The following is a 20,957-nucleotide window of genomic DNA, read 5'->3' on the forward strand; positions in this document are numbered from 1 at the left end:
TCCGCACTGTGCGGCCACCCCCTACAAAATGAAGTAACGCAATGAGACGAAGCGGAAGGTCGCTACAGGAAGGGGAGGAGCCACAAGCCGCTCATGAAACGTGTCACTGCTGCTCATTCGCGGAGCGTCAGTGGTGTCTTTCCGCCATCTTTGTTCAGGGCATTGTCAACATTCCACATATATAGGCGACTCTGAACACGATTTTAAAATACCAGGTTTTGTCTCACTGCGTTGTATAGTCTTAGTGTAATAATATGGTTTTGAATAGCGGTAGGTTTTAAGCTAGACATAAATAGAGCGCCCGCGTGTGCCAGTAATACTAATGGAGCCTAGTGTGGGGTCGCGGTGTTACTACGTCATTCACGCTTATTGCTGAGTTCCCTTACTGAGTCTGCCCGTAGTATTCTGGGACTGAATATGGCGAGCTCAGGGGGTGCTGCAGGCTCGACTTCTCTAGCCTCCCTATGGAGCGATGTGAACAAGGCCGGGCAGAACGGAGACTACACCAGGGCTCTCAAGTCGGTGAACAGGAGTGAGTACGGACTACAAGGAGCAGCTGTATACAGCCTGATGGACCTGTGCCTGCGGGGACTGTGGGGTCATACTGCATTAGTGATCTGTACAGCTGAGTGATGATCGGATGAGTTATTAGTCATTTCTATAGATAATGCAGCTGTGGTGTATGAGTGATGGTCCAGCAGGCCAGTGTGGTATAAGAGTGTATGAGTGATGGTCCAGCAGGTCAGTGTGGTATAAGAGTGTATGAGTGCTGGTCCAGCAGGCCAGTGTGGTATAAGAGTGTATGAGTGATGGTCCAGCAGGTCAGTGTGGTATAAGAGTGTATGAGTGATGGTCCAGCAGGTCAGTGTGGTATAAGAGTGTATGAGTGATGGTCCAGCAGGTCAGTGTGGTATAAGAGTGTATGAGTGATGGTCCAGCAGGTCAGTGTGGTATAAGAGAGTATGAGTCCAGCAGGCCAGTGTGGTATAAGAGAGTATGAGTCCAGCAGGCCAGTGTGGTATAAGAGAGTATGAGTCCAGCAGGCCAGTGTGGTATAAGAGTGTATGAGTGCTGGTCCAGCAGGCCAGTGTGGTATAAGAGTGTATGAGTGCTGGTCCAGCAGGTCAGTGTGGTATAAGAGTGTATGAGTGATGGACCAGCAGGTCAGTGTGGTATAAGAGTGTATGAGTGCTGGTCCAGCAGGTCAGTGTGGTATAAGAGTGTGAGTCCAGTAAGCTTAGTCCAGGTTGTTTACTTTTGCTCTCTTATAACACTTGATCTGCTTATTATTCTGCGACTTCTAGGCACATTTGGCTATATTGGTTGGAATTGTATTTGTTCTTGTTTACTTAGTAAAAACAGAGTAAACATAAGGATTGTGGCAGCTGTAGGGTATTCCCAGAAATAACATGATCCGTCCACAATTTCTGATAAATGTGTGATCACGGGGTACCCCACTGCTGAGACCCCCACTGGTAACCAGGGTACCAGTCCTGTCACCCCTGCTCGAATGGAGCAGAGGTCAGTCATGTGCTCTACTGCTCTGTTTAGGGTCTATGGCAGGGGTACTCAACAACTTTTAGTGAAGGTCCACTTACCGGGGTCTATTGTCAGGTGAAGGTCCGAGCTGAACATCAGTAGGAAACGTGTTTTGTTACTTTGTCACAAACGTTCAACTATTTATATACAGAATTGCTGCTTATTAGCGGGAAAACTGGCATTTTTTTCTCTCTCACCAGGCCTTTGATATTAGGTACAAAGGGGGTGACTGCCCTGGTAGTATATAGCCCCCCTGTTGCTCCCCCAGTAGTGTATAGCCCCCCCTGTGCGCTCTCCCTCAGTAGTATATAGCCCCCTGTTGCTCCCCCAGTAGTATATAGCCCCCCTGTGCGCTCTCCCCCAGTAGTATATAGCCCCCCTGTGCGCTCTCCCCCTGTAGTATATAGCCCCCTGTGCGCTGTCCCCCAGTAGTATATAGCCCCCTGTGAGCTCCCCCCAGTAGTATATAGCCCCCCTGTGCTCTCCCCCTGTAGTATATAGCCCCCGTGAGCTCCCCTCAAGTAGTATATAGCCCCCCTGTGAGCTCCCCCCCTGTAGTATATAGCCCCCTGTGAGCTCCCCCTGTAGTATATAGCCCCCCCATGGCTGTCCCCCTGTAGTATATAGCCCCCTGTGAGCTCCCCCCAGTAGTATATAGCGCCCCTGTGCTCTCCCCCCAGTAGTATATAGCCCCCCTTGTGCTTTCCCCCTGTAGTATATAGTCCCTGTGAGGTCCCCCCTGTAGTAAATAACCCCCTGTGCGCTCCCCCCAGTAGTATATAGCCCCCTCAGTAGTATATAGCCCCCTGTGAGTTCCCCCCTGTAGTATATAGTCCACCTGTGCGCTCTCCCCTTGTAGATGCCCCCCAGACAGAAAAAAAAAATAACAAAAACAACTCACCTAGCACCTCGTTCCCCGCTGCGGCTGTCTTCGTCTCTTCCCGTCGTTCCGGCCCCCGGCTGATACGCGCTCTGTAGGGATGTCCCGGGGATTCCCCAGCAGAGCGCGCATCAGTGACCTCAGCGTACGCCGCCGGCCTGCACTTCCGGGAAGGACAGGCCGGCAGCGTACACTGAGGTCTGTGGTGCGCGCTCTGCTGGGGAATCCCCGGGACATCCCCAGAGAGCGCGTATCAGCCGGGGGCCGGACCGACACTGCCCCCAGCCCCACAGGGGTACTGACAGCTAAGGACAGTACGCCTATGGGGCGGGAGGCAGTGCGGTGGGGAGCGGGACGGACCGGATCCGGGGCGGTTAGGAGGTCTGACCAGGGGGTCCGGACAGCTGGCCTCCGCGGTCCGGGTTCGGACCGCGGTCCGCCAGTTGAGGACCCCTGGTCTATGGAGACAGTGGAGCACTACCTCATAAAGTGGGCATTCAGAACCCCTATTCTCATGATTGGTAGAGCCCCAGACACTTGTCTGTTTATTGATAGGTATTAAATGTTGTTTATGGGAAAACCCATTTTTCTAAACGGCTTTTCAATGGTACTCCTTTTGGGGGTAACCTATTTTCCCAGTGATAACGGCCATTCTATCTAGGGAAGAGCATGCTTGAGTTGGATCATTCGGCAATTGAATACTGGTGGCTGACTAATTGGATGTGGCCCATGGTTGTATCCACATCTTCCAGCACTCCCTAGGACAGCATCCAACTTTGTCAGCTACCGGCATTGAATGCTTGAGTCTCACTCATCTTTAATCCTATCCTATCTGATTATAAGAAGTCTAACTGCAGGGACCACTGTGATCAGAAGAAAGAGAGCTTTCAATGATTGCACCCATTCTGAAGCTAGTGTGTTAATTCGCATCCAGTCCATTATAGTGGAAAGTGTCCATCTCTCGACCTGTAATGGGGCCAAGCACCCCTAATCTTGGAATCAGTTAGTTTTCCAGCAGTCAGACCCCACTCATCAGACACTTATTTCACATCTGTTCTATATGTCATAAATGTCTATTGTATTTTCTCTGCATTTTGATCTTACACGGATATAGTATACAGGCCATTGAATACAGGTTCTTACAGTTTGCTCAGGGCAGATTCACTTTCAACAGCAGCTTGGTCTGTTTTCAGCATTGCTGTGTGTGATAGGGCTGTGGAGGCTGAAGGCTGAATTGGTGTCCATTTTAGGGTCCGTTCCCACTGAGCAGAAGAGGCTGAATTTATAAGCGGAGTCCGCGTGACGGATTCCACTTGAGATACTGCCTGTCCTATTGCTTCAATGGGATTTCTCGTGGGTCTCTGCTCAGAGAATGAACATGTTCATTCTTGTAGTGGTTTTGAAGACATATGCTTTTGTCTGTGTATTGTTTCATTTTTAGAGTTTGTTTCACACTTCTCATTCATACTTTGTTATTAGTATTGCAGGTGGCGAAGGATGACGTGAAAGCACTACACTGTAAAGTGGTTTGTCTCATTCAGAACGGAAGCTTTAAGGAAGCCCTGACTTTAATTAACAACAATTCTAAGCTGCTGACAAGGTAAGTACTAAAGATTTATTACTGGTATTCATAGTATAACTAAGGGGATGTTCACATTATGTTTTACTTCATAATGGGGACTGTGATGGAAATGTAAAAGTTGTGTAAACTAATATGGCATCTGTGTAAACACATACATTGTAAGCTTTCTCATGAGTAACGTGTCACTTATTTTAGAAAAAAAATTAAAAATGTCCTAGAGACATGTAAAAAGCTGTTATTGATGGAGGTCTGGGTGCTGAGACCCCCATACATGTTATGACCAGTGTGTAGAGAAGCGCTGTTTCTCCCCGCTGCCACGCACTCACTGAAGATAAGCTCCGTAGAGATGACTTGAAGTTACGCTTTAAAGTGATCCTGTCACCCCACTTACGCTATGTGTGGTTTTACACCGCATCCAAGCTCCGATGCTGCACATTCAATATATACCTGTATAACACTTTTCTGTGTCTCCTTTCTGCTCTAAAATGGCTTCATTTTATCAGTGGACAGTGGCACCTAGATGGGGCTTCACAGCGATTGGGCTCCATCTCCCAGGTGGGTAGAGTGCCCAACCGGCATGAAGCCCTGTCTAGGTGCTACTGATAAAATGAAGCAATTTTAGAGCAGAAAGAGGACACAGACAAGTGTTATACAGGCATATATTGAATGTGCAGCATCTAAGCTTTTGGATCGATGAGGGGGCGGGTGCTGAGACCCCGGTGATGGCTTGAATGAAGGGACAGAAGCACTCTGCAGCATGCGCTCTGCCTTTTCATCTCCACTATACAGAGATTAGTTCCTTAGACTACTAATACGGAAGTTCAATAGGCTTCATTATAATTCAGTAGACTGCAGTTATAACGGAGATGAAGGGGCAGTGTGCTCACTGCTGATCGCCTCTGCCCCTTCATTCTAGTGATTGGCAGCAGTCTGCGAACCCAGACCCCCACTGATACGCACTTCTGGTATGTCGCTATGACATGTCAGAAGTTTTTATAAATGATAGTTACATTAACAAGCATGTGATGTATCCATTAAACTGATGGCTGTGACAAATCCTTTATTCACAGAATAATACGTTTGAGGGTATATTCACACGGACGGGCTCGCAGCGAGATTCTCGCTGCGAGCCCGGCAGGTCCTGGCAGTTCCCATACACTACATACTTGCTGCGATCTAAACGACCGCAGCGAGTATGTAATTATACCGCCCTTAACCCCTTCTGCTCCCCCGCTGTAAGCATACTTTACCTGTCCTTGCTGCACGGGTCCGGCGTCCTGCTCTCCCGCCCGGCCAATCAGTGGCTGCGGCTGGGCAACACACTGATTGGCCGGACGGGAGAGTAGGACGCTGGACCCGTGCAGCAAGGACAGGTAAAGTATGCTTACAGCGGTGGAGCAGAAGGGGTTAAGGGCGGTATAATTAAATACTCGCTGCGGTCGTTTAGACCGCAGCAAGTATGTAGTGTATGGGAACTGCCAGGACCTGCCGGGCTCGCAGCGAGAATCTCGCTGCGAGCCCGTCCGTGTGAATATACCCTGACTGTTTAAGGGTGCGTTCACACCTACCGCATCCGCAGCTTATTTTTCCGCGGAAATCCGCAGGTCTGGTAGTGCAGATTTTAACCTGCAAGAAATCCGCGTATGTGTGCGTTTTGCGGTTTTTCTGCAGCAAGTTTATCGCAACTGAAATGTCCGTTTAGAATGAGAGACATTTTAAACAGACATTTCAGTTGCGATAAACTTGCTGCGGAAAAAACGCAAAACGCACACATACGCGGATTTCTCGCAGGTTAAAATCTGCACTACCAGACCTGCGGATTTCCGCGGAAAAATAAGCTGCGGATGCGGTAGGTGTGAACGCACCCTTAAGGGGTATTCTCTATATTACCATAGAGATACTTTGATCTACAAAGCATGTGTATATGCATGTATATATAATCAAGAATATTTGCAAACCTAATTTTTTATTTTGGTTGAACTAATAAAAATTGTTTGCAAAGGCGTTTAGGGTAGCTTCACACGTAGCGAATCACAGCGGATTTCATGCTGTGAGTTTGGATGGGGTTACATACTCGCATTGAAATTTTCATTCCGCTGCAAGTATGTAAATGCCAGCCCCATTAACCAGCCGCTGCCCGGAGCATAATTTACCTGGTCCTTGCTCCAGCTGCATCTGAGACTCCTGGCTCGTGTAGGTCCCAGCCAATCAGTGACTACAGCAGTGATTTGCTACGTGTGAACCTACTCTCTATGTCTATTATAATGTCTCCCCTGTCTTAAAGAGATCACAAGCCCATCTTGAAGTATATGTAATAAGTGCATGATGAGTTCCAGTTAACCCCCCTCCCCCCCCCCCCATTAATGAATACTTGTATATAAAAACAAATCATACAGCTGTTTTAAATAATATATCTTTATATTTTCTCTCTCCTTTCTGTGATAGTGATATCATAGCCTTTGAAAAGGCATATTGCGAATACAGGCTCAATAAAATTGAAAATGCATTGAAAACGATAGAAAGTGCACCTCAGAAAACAGAAAAATTAAGTGAACTTCAGGGACAAGTGGTAAGTCCATTAATCCGTACTTGGAGACTTTTTGCTCAGTAATTTGGTCATTTTTTTGCAGCCTAAAAAGGAATGGATTTAAAACACTGTTGAAATTGCCTTAAAATAAAGGCAGTTATGAGGACCGTCCATTCAATTTCAACAGTGTGTGAACATAGCCTTTCTGTGTTTTCAATCCAATTCTGGTTTTTGGTTACAAAATACTGAACAAAAATACTGTGTGTGAACATAGCCTTAAGTTAAAACCAGTAGTGGGTCAAAATCATGGAAGGGCCCAGGCTCCATTAAATTGCTGTCTAAGGGCCTTCTGCGTCTCTTGATTTTGGCCACTAAAGTGATGCTGCACTTTTGTTAGACAACCAGATCTTCCAAGGTGACCAATTGGTTTGGCAAAACCTATTCTTTTCTTACCTTAAGCTATATAGGTTGGAACGATATGAAGAATGCCTGTCTGTCTATCGTGATCTTATTCGAAACTCGCAAGATGATTACGATGAAGAAAGGCAAACAAACCTGTCTGCTGTGGTGGCTGCTATGAGTCTTTGGTCAAAGACAAAGCCTGTGAGTGACATTTACAGGTTATAATTAAAAAATTATTTTGTAGTTTCACTGATTAATAAATACTGTTCTATCATTATAGTAGTTATTGTTGACTTCATAAATAATTATAAATTAATTCATTAATATTCTTTCCTGTATTGCTTTATAGGAAGACCTTGGTTTGCAGGAGACAACTTATGAACATTGCTACAATGCTGCCTGTAGCTTAATTGGACAGGGAAGGCTGAGTGAAGCAACGAAAAAGCTGCAAGAAGCTGAAAGTAAGTTCACTTTTTTCACTTCTGCAGAATAAAGACACTGACTTACAGTGAGGAAAATAAGTATTTGATACACTGCCGATTTTGCAACGTTCCCACCTGCTAAGAATGGAGAGGACTGTAATTTTTTTTTTCCGTAGGAACACTTCAACTGTGAGATAGAATCTTTAAAAAACAACATTCTAGAACATCATCTAGAAAATTGTATGATTTTTAAATAATTCATTTGCATTTCAGTGCATGAAATAAGAATTTGATTAACTACCAACCAGCAAGAATTCTGGCTCTCACAGACCTGTTTTTCTTAAGGGTGGCGCAGATTTGAAGTTGCAGATTCAAAGCAAATCAGCGCCATCAAATTTGCTGCAGATCCTGTACAGTACATGTCAATGTACCATTATGGTGCGTTTACACAAAGAGGTTTGCACTCGATACCTGTATAAAAAAAATCACCTGTCCACACAATCATTCACACTCAGACAGCTCTTTGGTCTTGACCATGGTGGGGAGGTTGAAGTGTGATTGATTGTGTGGACAGGTGTTTTTATACAGTTATCAAGTTCAAACAGGTGCAATTAATACAAGTAGGACACCAGGGACAAAATCACAGACCTGCACAAGGCTGGGATGGGCTACTGGACAATAAGCAAGCAGCTTGTTGAGAAGGCAACAACTGTGGGTGCAATTATTAGAAAATTGAAGCAACACAAAATTATTACCAGTCTTCTCCAGTGTAGGGCTGCATGCAAGATTTTGCCTTGTTAAGTTAAAATGATTGTAAAAAGTTCAGGAATCAGCCCAAATGTATAGGGGAGAACATGGTCAATGACCTGAAGAGAGCTGGGACCACAGTCTCAGAGATTACCATTAGTTATACACTACTCTTATGGATTAAAATGCTGCTCACGCAAGCAAATCCAGACTCATGTGAAGTTCACCAATGACCATCTACATGATCCAGAGGAGGCATGGGAGAAGTTCATGTGGTCAAATGAGACCAAAATAGAACTTTTTGGTCCAAACTGTGTTTGGAAGAAAGATGAGTGCAATTAATCCCTAGAATGCAGTGTGAACAGTGAAGTATGGGGGTGTAAACATCAGGGTTGTAGAGTCTATAAGCCACAGCTCCCACTCCTCAATTTTATCTGGACTGACTCCAGCTCCTTCATAAATGGCCAGTCAGACACCAGGGGACTTTTTTTGTCCAACTAGTGTAAAGTAGATCTAGCTCAGTGTAATGTCCTACATGATCCTAAGGCAACTTTTGAGGGAATAAGGGAAGATATAAAGCAGATTCTCCTGTGTGTGCAGTGGATGCAGCCAGTCTCCAGCCTCCATGTCCTGAACAACTCAGAACTAGACTAGATGGAGCAGGTGGTCTTTCCTGCTGACAATTTTCTATGCTTCTAACTAAATATTCACCATACACACAGAAACACTGCTAACAATGCCAGATACATGTAATGTAGAGGGGTCAGCCATATGCCCAGATTTATCTGTCAGCGTCCGTTCTCCTGAATCATCGTGGCCCCACAGAAACTACCCACTTAGCCAGTCTCTACTGCAGCTGTGCCCCACCTCACTCACTCATTGGCTGACCGGGTATTTCTGAGTGGGGCCAGGACATCACAGGATTGGGAGCGCGTTGCATGCTGCACTGTGGGGGCATGGGGACAGGTAAATAGAACTTCTTTATTATGATCACATTTGTCAATGAAGTGTAGCATTTTAAAGGATTTTTTTTTCTATTAGCTTTAATGTTTGGCATTGTAATACCATCACATAACTGTGTATTCACTGTTTTTGTTGTTTTTTATTTAAGATCTCTGCAGACAATCAATTTCAGAGGACACTGTGAGTATAATCTCCTGCAGCTTATATGATCCTGTTAGATAATATATCCATCTACAGGATGATCTTAAAGTTTAGTTTAATATTATCCAGCTGAGAAAAAAATTCCCTTTTGTGGTTGTATTTGTAGGATTTGACTGAAGAAGACATAGATGCTGAATTGGCCATAATTCATGGTCAAATGGCTTATGTCATGCAACTTCAAGGCTCTTTAGATGATGCGCTTCAGCTTTACAATCAGATCATCAAACTAAAGTAAGGACAGGAGCAATGAGTGGTTTTTCACTTATACTTAGGTCAAAAGTCTGCTCACGTTTTTTTTTTTTTCTTACAGACCCACTGATGTTGGTTTGTTGGCTGTTGTGGCAAATAACATCATAACGGTTAACAAGGTGTGTGTGTGTATATATATATATATATATATTTTTTTTTTATTCCCTTTTATATAGATACCAAAAGATGTGCTTTAGGTGTAATATGTTTGTATATTGATGTAGATTTTTATTTTCTATTTATTTATTATGGAGGGAGCCATTTTGCTTGAGCTGCTGTTAACAGTCATCAGAGGTTTGCTTTACAGCAGTCACATGAACCTGTAGTCTGAACTCCTTTACTTCTGTGGAAGAGGGTCCTTGATATGATTTGTGACCTATGCAGGGAGGGAGAGGAGGGGACCTGTGTTATCTGTTTAAAATGCTTATCTTCCTTTGGTCTTGCATGGCCTCCTTCACAATGACACAGTTGTGGTGCCTTTTTTTTTTAAACTTTTATTAGTTGTATTTTATCCTTTTATTTAGGACCAAAACGTGTTTGATTCAAAGAAAAAAGTGAAGCTTGCAAATGCTGAAGGAGTAGAACATAAGCTGGCGAGGAGACAACTTCAGGCCATAGAGTTTAACAAGGCTTTGCTTTCTATGTATACAAATCAGGTAGGCAGCTTTATATAACACTGTTCCTCTTTTCCATTATATAAATATATTGCTTACCAGAGACATGACAATGCTTTTTTTTCTCTCTTTAGGCAGAGCAGTGTCGGAAGCTGTCCAGCAGTTTACAGTCACAGAATCCTGAGCATCTTCTCCCTGTTCTCATTCAGGCTGCCCAGCTGTGTCGTGAGAAGCAGCATGCAAAAGCTATAGACCTTCTACAGGTATACATACTTCTGAAGCATGTTAATTAAAACCAGTGCAGGAGCTCTGCAAACATTAGACTACTCTTCCCTTCAGCAGTAGTCATGTGCCAGAAAGCTGCAAATATTGCAGCCACAATACAATTCTTTGATTTTGGAAAACAGTGGAAAGTGTTTCCAAATTCCAGGTGCAGGTTTTTGCATACCGTTTGCAAGATTGTGGTTTTGATCCATGCAGTTTAGTTGTGTGAGATGTATTAATATTTAGCTATCCCTTATTGCATAAGGCATATGCATCGGATGTGGTAAATTGTATGTCCACTGCATGGGCCGGAGGTGGTGGTTATGTATATCATTTGACTGCAGAATGGTTATGGCACGTGGACGTGTATTTTTACAGTGAGGCAACACATTAGCTATTGGAAAAGCAGAACAAGGAAGGTAATATATGATGACAATATCAGGTTTGGGCTAGTCGTCAGATGTCAAACACTTGAAAAGGGTATGCAAGAATGTGAATTACTACTGGTGTCCTTAATGCAAGGCACAGGTGATTTTGTTAGTAGATACCCTCTTTCTTCACAGGTAAGCCGTAACTGGTAGCATATAAAAGAAACTATGGTTAAATATGATTTGTTTTCAGCCTATATATGTCATACCAATCCACTTTGTTTTATGGGTGTATTTATATACAATAATGTAACACATTTATATCAAAACAGTTGGAAAAGTGGCTTTATTTTTATTTTTCCAGAACGTTCCACTTGATCTGAAATGTATTCTGTCCTATTTATCTCACTGAATCCGTAATGAAGGATTTACTCTAAATTATATTGTTTGTATTTTTCATAGGATTTTGCTGATCAGAATCCTGACTATGCATCTCAGATTAAACTAACCATGGCACAGCTAAAACTTGCACAAGGTATATTCTTTTTTCACAATAAAAGAACCAATGTAAAATGTGTGTATGTATGTGTATATATGTATCAATTGAGTTATTGTTCCACAGGTAATGTAACCAAGGCATGCATGATCATGAAAACTATTAAGGAACTGGAGCACAGACCTGGCATGGTGAGTTCTAAGTGTTCTTACTTTTGATTTGCTAGTGCACATTACAGGTTAACAGAAACTATCAGCAGGTTAGAAGCACCTAACCTGCTGATATGTCCCCATTGCACACGGTTTATATGCTATGCATATTTCATGCTGTGAGAAGGCAATGTGCAATAGCGCTCTAAATGATACTATGTCCCTCTTGTTCACTTGCATTGTATCTGCTTTGCACAATAAAACCTATTATTTACAAAAAAAAAAATCACATTTCAGCATTGAAGAGTGTCTGAGAATGATGCTAAGGGGGTGTGCTCCTTTCATTGTTGTTTCTCCTGTCTAAGGCTGTTAAAACTCCTATAAGTTATGTTACTATGAAAAACATACTAGTCTGCTAGTAGCATGCTTGGGGTATAATCAATTATACCCTCAGCATGCTTCATTTTCAGTTTTACTGCTTTACTTAATATGCTCTTTTTATTTTAAAATTTTTATCGTGTGCAATTTTTCTTACTCCAGGTATCAGCATTAGTGACAATGCACAGCCACGATGAAGATATTGACAGTGCTATAGAAGTGTTCAACCAGGCAATCAGTTGGTACCAAGAAAAGCAGGTAAGGGATATGTAAAAAAAAAAAAAAAAAAATCATTCTCTAGATGTCAAATCTATTGTATTATACTGCAAAGCTATAATAGGTACATTTACATGTACTTTGAGTAGAAGCATGTGTGTAACAATATTCTCATTAAAGGGTACATTTCACTATGCGCTGCCATGTGGTCTCCTCATTTTGGCATATTGAGACACTGCTAACATGGCGGGGGGGGAGTTGTTTAGGGGAACGTCTCATGCCTATCAAGTTCCATGCATGAACTTATGCATACATCCACCCCCCCCCCCCCCCCCCCCACACACACACACACACACACACACACGAAATGCCAAATTCTGGAGACCACATGGCTGCACATAGTGACAGGGGTACCCTTTAATTCTAATCTGCATTTACATGTCAGCAACCTATTTTAAGGCTTTTTTTATGCTTCCTGGTCCAGTATCAAGAAAGGGTTGAAACCAAACACCAGGATCTCAGCTGGAAAAAAATAAGTGATTAAAAAGTCATGTTCGTGCCAAAATGGTACTGATAGAAACTACAGCTTACACCTCCGTAGGCAGAAAAATAAGGAAAGCAAAAATAAAAAATTATAACATGAGTCAGGACATGATGATGCACAGATTCTTAGTTTATTTCTTATAGTGGACCATTAGTCACCCCTAAAAAATGTTACCATTATTAAATAATTTTTGTTGCCCTGATTACACTTTTCTTTTCTTTTTTTTTTTACACACCCTCTCATTCTCAAGATATGTGGGTTTATAGTTTCTATCACAATCCAGCCAATACCAAGAGGGGCATGCTTTCTTATAAAGGGGTTAAAGAATTAGGTAATGGGCGCCATTATGCACAAACCAAGAGAATGAAAAGCACTTGCAAACAAAGGCTTCACATGAAATCCTTTATTCAAAAATATGCTCAGGCAGTGGATGTAAATACAGTTTTTAATTTTTTTATTTTTTTTTAACAGCCAAACTCTCCAGCACACTTAGCCCTAATAAGAGAAGCCTCAAACTTCAAGTTAAAACACGGCAGAAAGAAAGAAGCTATCAATGACCTTGAACAGCTGTGGAAGTAAGTTCATTTAAACTTCAGCTTTCTTACCAGTTGAATGAGCATTATACTAATCCATTCACTTCTTCTATTTCAGGCAAAACCCTAAAGACATTCATACATTGGCACAGCTAATCTCTGCATACTCCCTTGTGGATGCTAATAAAGCAAAAGTGTATCCTTTTTTCAGTGGTTTTCCATTCTTTATAGATGTGAAGTATGTGATAAAGTTTTAGAAATGCATTAGTCATCTTGTATTCTCAATGTTGGCATTCTGGTTGTACATTTTCCTTACATCAGAAATACAGTCTCAGTGAGCATTTGCCTTCTTCTGACTCTATGCACTTAAAAGTAGATGTTGATGCCTTAGAAAATTCCACTGGAGCTACTTTTATACGGAAAAAGGCTGCAAAGGTGGCTGGAGAGCAGGCCAAAGTACAAGGGTAGGTTCTTTGTATACTTTATTGGGTTGTTAAAGGGACACTGTCACTCCCTTTTTGCATTCTGCTTCTTTGCACAGGTATAAAGGATAAATTTTACTTGTTCAAGTAAAAAGTGATCTTTTATCAACTGCAGATTATGCTAAGTGGGCAGACCCACAGTGACACAGTTGGCCCCTCCCCTCCATGATGTCACTGGTGCATAGGCCCTGCCCCTTCGTCGCCCATTGGTATGGGCCGACCTAGAGCGGGTGGGGCCTAGACCTTAAGGCCAGCCTGTGCCTATGGTCGACGAGGGGCGGGGCCTATGTACCGATGACGTCACGGAGGGGTGGGGCCAGAGGTGATGCTGTGGGCGGGACTAAGTGGTGCTGTTGCAGTGAAGCCCCGCCCACTTAGCACAATCTGCAGTTGATAAAAGATCACTTTTTACCAACAAGCACCATGACATATGATGGTGACAAAGTCACTTTAAGGCTCTTTGAGCTATAATCAGGCTGCTTCAGCAGATCATCGCTCTGTCTAATAAAGACAACTATTAGCTGAAGTAACTATTATCGGCTGATTGTTGTTTTTCAATGAGTTGCACCAGCCACCGACCACGCATTGCTACATGTAATAGCGATGCACTGCCACTGGCTGATGAATGTGTAAAAAAAATAAAAATAAAATGATAAACTTTATAAATACCTGTCCACGCTCCCCAGTGTTCTTCTAGCTTCTGCCCGCTCCCTACTGCCGCCACTAGAAACTCTGAGGTGATGGGACGCTCAGCCAATCACTGGTCGCAACGCTGTCCTGTCTCGGTCAATGATTGGCTGAGTAGCCTGTCAATGCATAGACAGGTGTAGAAGTTTCCGGGTGGCTCCTGACATTGGGGAAAAGCTAGAAGGCCAGTCGGAAGCATGGAGAGGTAAGTAAAAAAAATAGCAAGGGCTGCACTGACATCGCTAACTATACCTGTAAAATATTAATAAAGTTAAAAAAAAGGATTAAAAAATTTATGATTTAGCAATAAAAACATTTTATACTGTCTTGCTGAGCAGCAATCTGGCTGTATTTTGATACTGGCCCAGAATTATGTGACAAAAATGTCAATGTGTTGCCTTTCATGATTATTTTTTTATTTTTTTTTTTTTTTTTCTCCTATGTCAAAAACAGGCAAGTGGAGATTAAGAAGAAGAAGAAGAAAAAGAAAGGTACACTAATTAAATGAAATTCCGTTGTTTTGTTTGCCAGTATTTGGAGTTGTCCATGAATACCCCTTATCCGTAGGGTACAATTTAAGTGTTTGGGACCACTACCAGTCAGGAGAACAGGGCTTTGTGTCTCCTGTTTGAATGGCGTGATACTGTGGAAGTGACACGTTGTTCTGCTAATTTTATGTTCTCATCCCCCGTACATTTAGGACACACAATAATGGCTCTGTTGGTATTTCAATTTGAAACACTAAGGAGATAAATCCCACCAGGGATACACCCAAAAAATGCTGGACAAGGTATGAAAATATATTTCACTTTGTTAAATTCACAAATCAAGATATATTAAAAACCACAGGATAAGGAGGTAAAGCAGTATACAGACCCGAGTGGGTGGAAGTAAATCGTGGCCACACATTAGATCCTATGCCAAACATATAGATATACAATTTACAAAATATAATACTGGGCACCGGGTATTGAATACATACACCAAAATTGCTGGATGTTATCTGTAAACGGAGGAGACACAGAACACATTGACTATCTGAGGATTACCATAGAGTATGTGTACTGTATCTATTCTGTTTACAAATAACATGCAGTGCCCAGTATTATATTTTGTAAATTGTATATCTTTATGTTTGACATAAGATTTTATGTGTAGTTATAATTTACTTCCTTCCAGGGGGGTCTGTATAAAGCTGTACCTCCTCTGTGGTTTTTAATATAACTTTATTTGTGAATTAAATAAAGAGAAATGTATTTTACTATCTTGTCCAGCTTTTTTGGGAGCTTTCCTGGTAGGATTTATTGCATAATGTGTAATGCGTGTGGACTTAACATTCTAGGGATATATATAATATATATATATGTGTGTGTGTGTGTGTACTGAGGAGTGATAAGACATCTGACAAAAAAAAGTTCTGAACTTGTTACATATCCAAAACATGTATAACATTTTGCTGAGGACATGTTATAACCTATATATTGACTATGCTATGTCTCCACTGTTTCATTCGGCATTTCCCTTTCTTTCCATAAAATAGGCAAGTTACCGAAGAATTATGACCCTAAGGTTACGCCAGACCCAGAACGTTGGTTACCTATGCGAGAGAGGTCATACTATCGTGGGAAGAAGAAGGGGAAGAAGAAGGAACAGATTGGAAAGGGAACTCAGGGAGCCACAGCAGCTGCTACTGCTGAATTGTAAGTGAAATTATCCTCAAGCTGACTGTACACGTAAGGTAATGGTTGGCTGAAATAGCTGATTTTGGGAAACCATCATCTGTAAAGTACTTGCGCTTAATCATTTACAATAGCCAACTGATGAAAAATTATATGCCATATCTCATTTTCTTAATATCTGGTCAGCAAAGAGAACAAGTGTATGGCCGAATTTGACCATTTTGCCTTTTTACATAATTTCACTCAAATTTTTTTTTCTTAAAGTGACATTGTCACCTCCTATTTGCATTCTGACATCTCTACACAGGTGTAAAGGGCAAATTTAGCGGTTTTCATACCTTATTTTATATCATACGTCATGGTGCTTGTTCAAGTAAAAAGTCATCTTTTATCAACTGCAGATTGTGTTAAGTGGGCGGGGCCTCGCGGCATTGGCGCCACTTATCCCCACCCACAACCTCACAGTTGGCCCCGCCCCCTCGCCGGCCATTGGAACAGGCTGGCCAAATGGTCTAGACCCCACCCCCTTTACGTCGGCCAACCAAGGGGCGTCAAGGGGGTGGGGGGGGTGTCAACGGTGCAGTTGTGGGCGGGGCTAAGTGGAGCTTATGCCGCGAAGCCACGCCCACTTAATACAATCTGCAGTTGATAAAAGGACACTTTTTACTTGAACAAGCACCATGACGTATGATATGAAATAAGGTATGAATTTACCCTTTACACCTTTGTAGAGATGTCAGAATGCACAAAGGGGTGACAGTGTCACTTTAAGTTATAGTAATCTGCCAGTTTAGTCTGTTAGGATCGTTCATACATAATGTGTATACCCAGCTTATTTCCTATACATATGGTGGCCAAATAATTGAAGGAGTATTCCGCTCAATTTAAACTTATGTTTTTGCCCTGGTGGGCAATATAACAAACAGGCTATTGTTACCTTTCTGTGCTCCCCTGATGTCCTATGTCATCTTTGGGTCCCGTCTAAACATAGAGGGTGAGGACCGGCCGCTATCAGCATCCAGGTCCTCACTGTTAATGATGGGTCACAGCGATCCCACACCCAAACGTCATTAACCCCTTAAATGCTGCAATCGCGATGTGATTGAGTAGCATTTAAGTGTGAGTGACAGGAGCTGCTCCCGATATTCTCTGATCAGAACCCCCGCAATATGACTACGGGGAGGTCCCAAACAATTTTCACAATCGCCGGAGGTATACTGCTTATCTCTGTGCAGTTAGATTCCAGATCTTCTCATAGTGTCTCATTGACCAGTGTTAGCAATCTAATGACTGCTGGCAATAGACTTAAAAAGTGTTAAAAAAAAGTTTGAATATGCGAAAGGCCCACCCCCATTATCCAAATAAAACACATAAAATTAATAAAATAGATGTATTATCTTGGCATGCACAATTGTCCAATCTATTAACCCCTTCCTTCCGCGGGATGTGCTGGCATGTCCTGCGCGGGGGGGGGGGGGGGGGGCAGAGGTTCAGAGAGGGGCCGCGCCGCCGCGATCCCGGCTGCTTACTGCCGCACGGGACGGCGGCTATTAGCGGGTGCCGCCGATCGTCCGCGCCCGCTAATTGGGCCAGTTAGATGCAGCTGTCAAACACGACCGCTGCCTATAACATTCCTGTGTGCCCCTCTCCCTGGTGTCTAGTGGCCGGATCTGGGGGGAGATCCGGTGTACTGAGCCAGCCGGGGTTTCCGCATTGGAATGACGCTGATCCTGGCTCGGCAATCCATTTAGATGGTCTGCAGCAGACCATTATAATAGAGCACCAATCTGATGGATCGGTGCTCTATTATATACACAGTATTGATCTCAATGGGAGATCAGTGCTGTGTATATAGAATTTAGTGGGGAAAAAAAAGTGTTTTTAATAATAAAAAAATCCCTTCCCCTAATAAAAATTTAAATCAACACCCTTTTCCCATTTTATAAATAAAAATAAACAAACATATTTGACATCGCCGCGTGCGTAATCGCCCGAAATATTAAATTAATCACATTCCTAATCACGCACGGTAAACGGTGTAAGTGCAAAATTGCGCATTTTTGGTAGCATCAAATTCAGAAAAATTGTGATAAAAAGCAATCAAAAAGTCGCATGTACGCAAGTAAGGTACGGATAGAAAGTACAAATCATGGCACAAAAAATGACACCTCACACAGCTCCATAGACCAAAGGATAAAAGCGTAATGAGCATGGGAATAGAGCAGTTTTAAAGAACATTTAGGGTTTTTTTTAAAGGTTTTGATTTTTTTATAAGCCATCAAATAATATAAAAGTTATACAAAAGTTATAACAACTTGAGAAACATGCATAACAAGTCAGTTTTACCATATGGCGCATGGCATAAACACAAAACCACTCCAAATAAAAAATATTGCGTTTATTTTCAATTTCACTGTGCATATAATGTTTTATTTTTTTTTTTTTGGTTTCATAATAAATTTTATGCAAAAATTAAGTCTGCCATTGCAAAGTACAATTGCACAAAAAAATAAGGGCTCATGTGGGTCTGAGGGTGAAAAAGTGCTGTGGCCTTTTAAACCCAAGGCGGAAAAAACAAAAACGAAAATATGCCCAGGAGGGAAGTGGTTAAAATATTACAATAATGTTCCTGTATGGTGAAAGGCGTAAAACAGGATTACTGATGTTTATATTTTATTATTTTGTTACTTTATATATACAAAAAAAAATTATAAGAATGTCCCATCTACACAAGTTTGATACCAGTAAACACGATTATGGCGCAAAAAAATGACATCCTTTATTATTATTATTATTATTATTATCATTATTATTATTATTATCATTATTATTATTTTATTTATAAATTAATTCCAGAGCGCTATACAATAGATAGGGGTAACAGGCAGAAACAATACAAGATCAGAATACATTACATGAAGGCAAAAGATAAAGATGCCATTACGAAGTACAAAACGAAGGAAATAACTAAAATACAAAAATGCTAAAATTAAAATTGCCCTGGTCATTTAGACCATTTTAGGCTGTGTCATTAAGGGCTTAAAGGGGGTTCTAAACTTAAAGGGATACTCCACTTCGGTAAATTAAGCAGCATGTAGCTAGGAAAACAGTCACAAATCTTTGTGCAAATCAGTCAAGTTTGGCAACAATTTTCAGCTTTTGCTGAACTACTCCAGTCACAAAATTGTTAAATTCCCCCAATGAGTGCATTTCGGTTTCATGCTATAAATGTATTTATTTTTCTTTCTTTTTAGTGATGCAAGCAAAACCGCCAGCAGTCCACCAACCTCTCCAAGGCCTGGGGTGGCAGCAACAAATGCTCCGTCAGCAAACAGCAATGTTGTACCACCAAGACATCAAAAACCAGTGGGTGCTGCTGGCACAAAGAAAAAACAGCAACAAAAGAAAAAGAAAGGAGGAAGGAGTGGTTGGTGATCAATCCTGGGAGTGCGAAGTCTACAAGTTTGATCAACCAACTGTAGTCCATGTCTTACCATGTGCTGTTTGATGCACATTTTTTAGGAAATCTAAAAAGGTTGATTTTGGAAGCAGTGTTTTTTTGTTTGTCTTCTTATTTAAATTTGCAGTTGTGATAAACAATTGCAATTCCTGCTCCCTTTTTATTTTCCTAAATACAACCAACATGTTTTTGGTTTTACCTCTACATTATTCCTGAAAACAAGACATTTGTTAGGACCACCTTCCACCTGGAAGTCTTTTTAGTTGTATAAAACTATGGTCTTTAATTTAAATGTGCATTAAACCAATATCAGCGAAGTTTAGCCATCTTTATGTAGAGGTCTCCTCCTGTCAGGTTTTACATTTTCAAGCCACACCCATTTATTATATTTATAGAATGGGTTTTACTTTCTCTGCACTTGCCATACTGAGTTTAGGTTGAAACCAGTGAAGTGGAGAGATGCAAGTGCCTTCCACCACTGTTTCATCTAGCACACTTGCCAATCATTGTACTTTTTAGAGTGCCTACGTTTAGTCTATGTTCACATAGTGTATTTTTTATGACCAGAACAGCTGTTGTTGGCAATTAAAACATTGTCTGTACTTGCCATAAAATAATGCACTGCATTTAACGCTATGCAAACAGCAGCCATTGTTCACACACTGTATTAAAAAACAGCCGTTCACTATGGCCGCACAAATAATTGACTTGTCAGCAGCCGCTAGTACACTAACAACGGCCATTGTTCCCGCTCTGTGCACACAGTGTATGAACGTTCCGACGGCCATACATTGCATACTCAAATGTGCGCACAGTCGAAATAGAAGTAAAGGTCCTGTCCATATCGGCTGCAGGAACATATAAAACAGCGGCCATTGTTTGCCGTGTCAAACAATGGCCGCTGTTTTAACACTGTGTGAACATAGCCTTACAGTGATTTAAAGTCTTTAGGTGTTGGGTACATATGCACTTTTCTAATCACTTTATGGTAAATTTGAATATATAAAAGGGGTATTTCCATCTTATATTTGTAGTGCACCTCAAGTTAAATATTTTGCTAATTTTTGCAAACATCAATTTAGCAAACTTGCCACCTTCTCCTGGTTGCATAGAACAATTTTGCACAAACATCAATAGGTGAGTTCTGTGAATTTGAGCTTGCGAATGCTTGAATTGACATCTGCCAAATCTTTTGATTTTGTGCAGTTAATACGTTAATGTAATCACCCCTTTCATGCAAATATATTTTGACAGTTCATCAAATACAATAATGTGCAAGAAAGAACACATTATTCATCATGTGAATTCCAGATGGTAAATTGGTGTATCCACGAAAAAAAAATCCCCCTCCCCCATATCTCTATACATCTATATCATATCTAAATTTACATCAGTGTGACCACTGCTTTTAGAGCAGAGCGGTGGTTGGTAACCTAGACAACAAGCAACAATGTTTGCTAAAATGTATTTGTGTATGTATGTATATGTAATATACATACTGTACAAACATATGTGGAGACTTCCCGGCCATTCCTGCTCCACTGGGAAGAAAGGATATGCATAATAGCTCTCACA

General features: G+C 41.7%; 1 protein-coding gene across 1 annotated transcript; it reads left to right on the forward strand.

Moving 5' to 3' along the window:
• The first annotated feature begins 183 nt into the window (after nt 1-183).
• SRP72 (signal recognition particle 72) lies at nt 184-19,699 on the forward strand. Its single transcript, XM_069964391.1, has 19 exons — nt 184-532; nt 3,899-4,019; nt 6,447-6,570; nt 6,988-7,131; nt 7,280-7,391; nt 9,211-9,242; nt 9,370-9,494; nt 9,574-9,631; nt 10,037-10,168; nt 10,261-10,389; nt 11,221-11,293; nt 11,381-11,445; nt 11,944-12,039; nt 13,013-13,116; nt 13,193-13,270; nt 13,404-13,538; nt 14,697-14,734; nt 15,784-15,943; nt 19,177-19,699. Exons 1-19 carry the CDS (start codon nt 418-420, stop codon nt 19,355-19,357), a joined length of 2,022 nt encoding a protein of 673 aa, XP_069820492.1. The 5' UTR covers nt 184-417; the 3' UTR covers nt 19,358-19,699.
• The last annotated feature ends 1,258 nt before the right edge of the window (nt 19,700-20,957 follow it).

The sequence above is a fragment of the Dendropsophus ebraccatus genome, chromosome 3, assembly GCF_027789765.1.
Source record: "Dendropsophus ebraccatus isolate aDenEbr1 chromosome 3, aDenEbr1.pat, whole genome shotgun sequence".
NCBI lineage: Eukaryota > Metazoa > Chordata > Amphibia > Anura > Hylidae > Dendropsophus > Dendropsophus ebraccatus.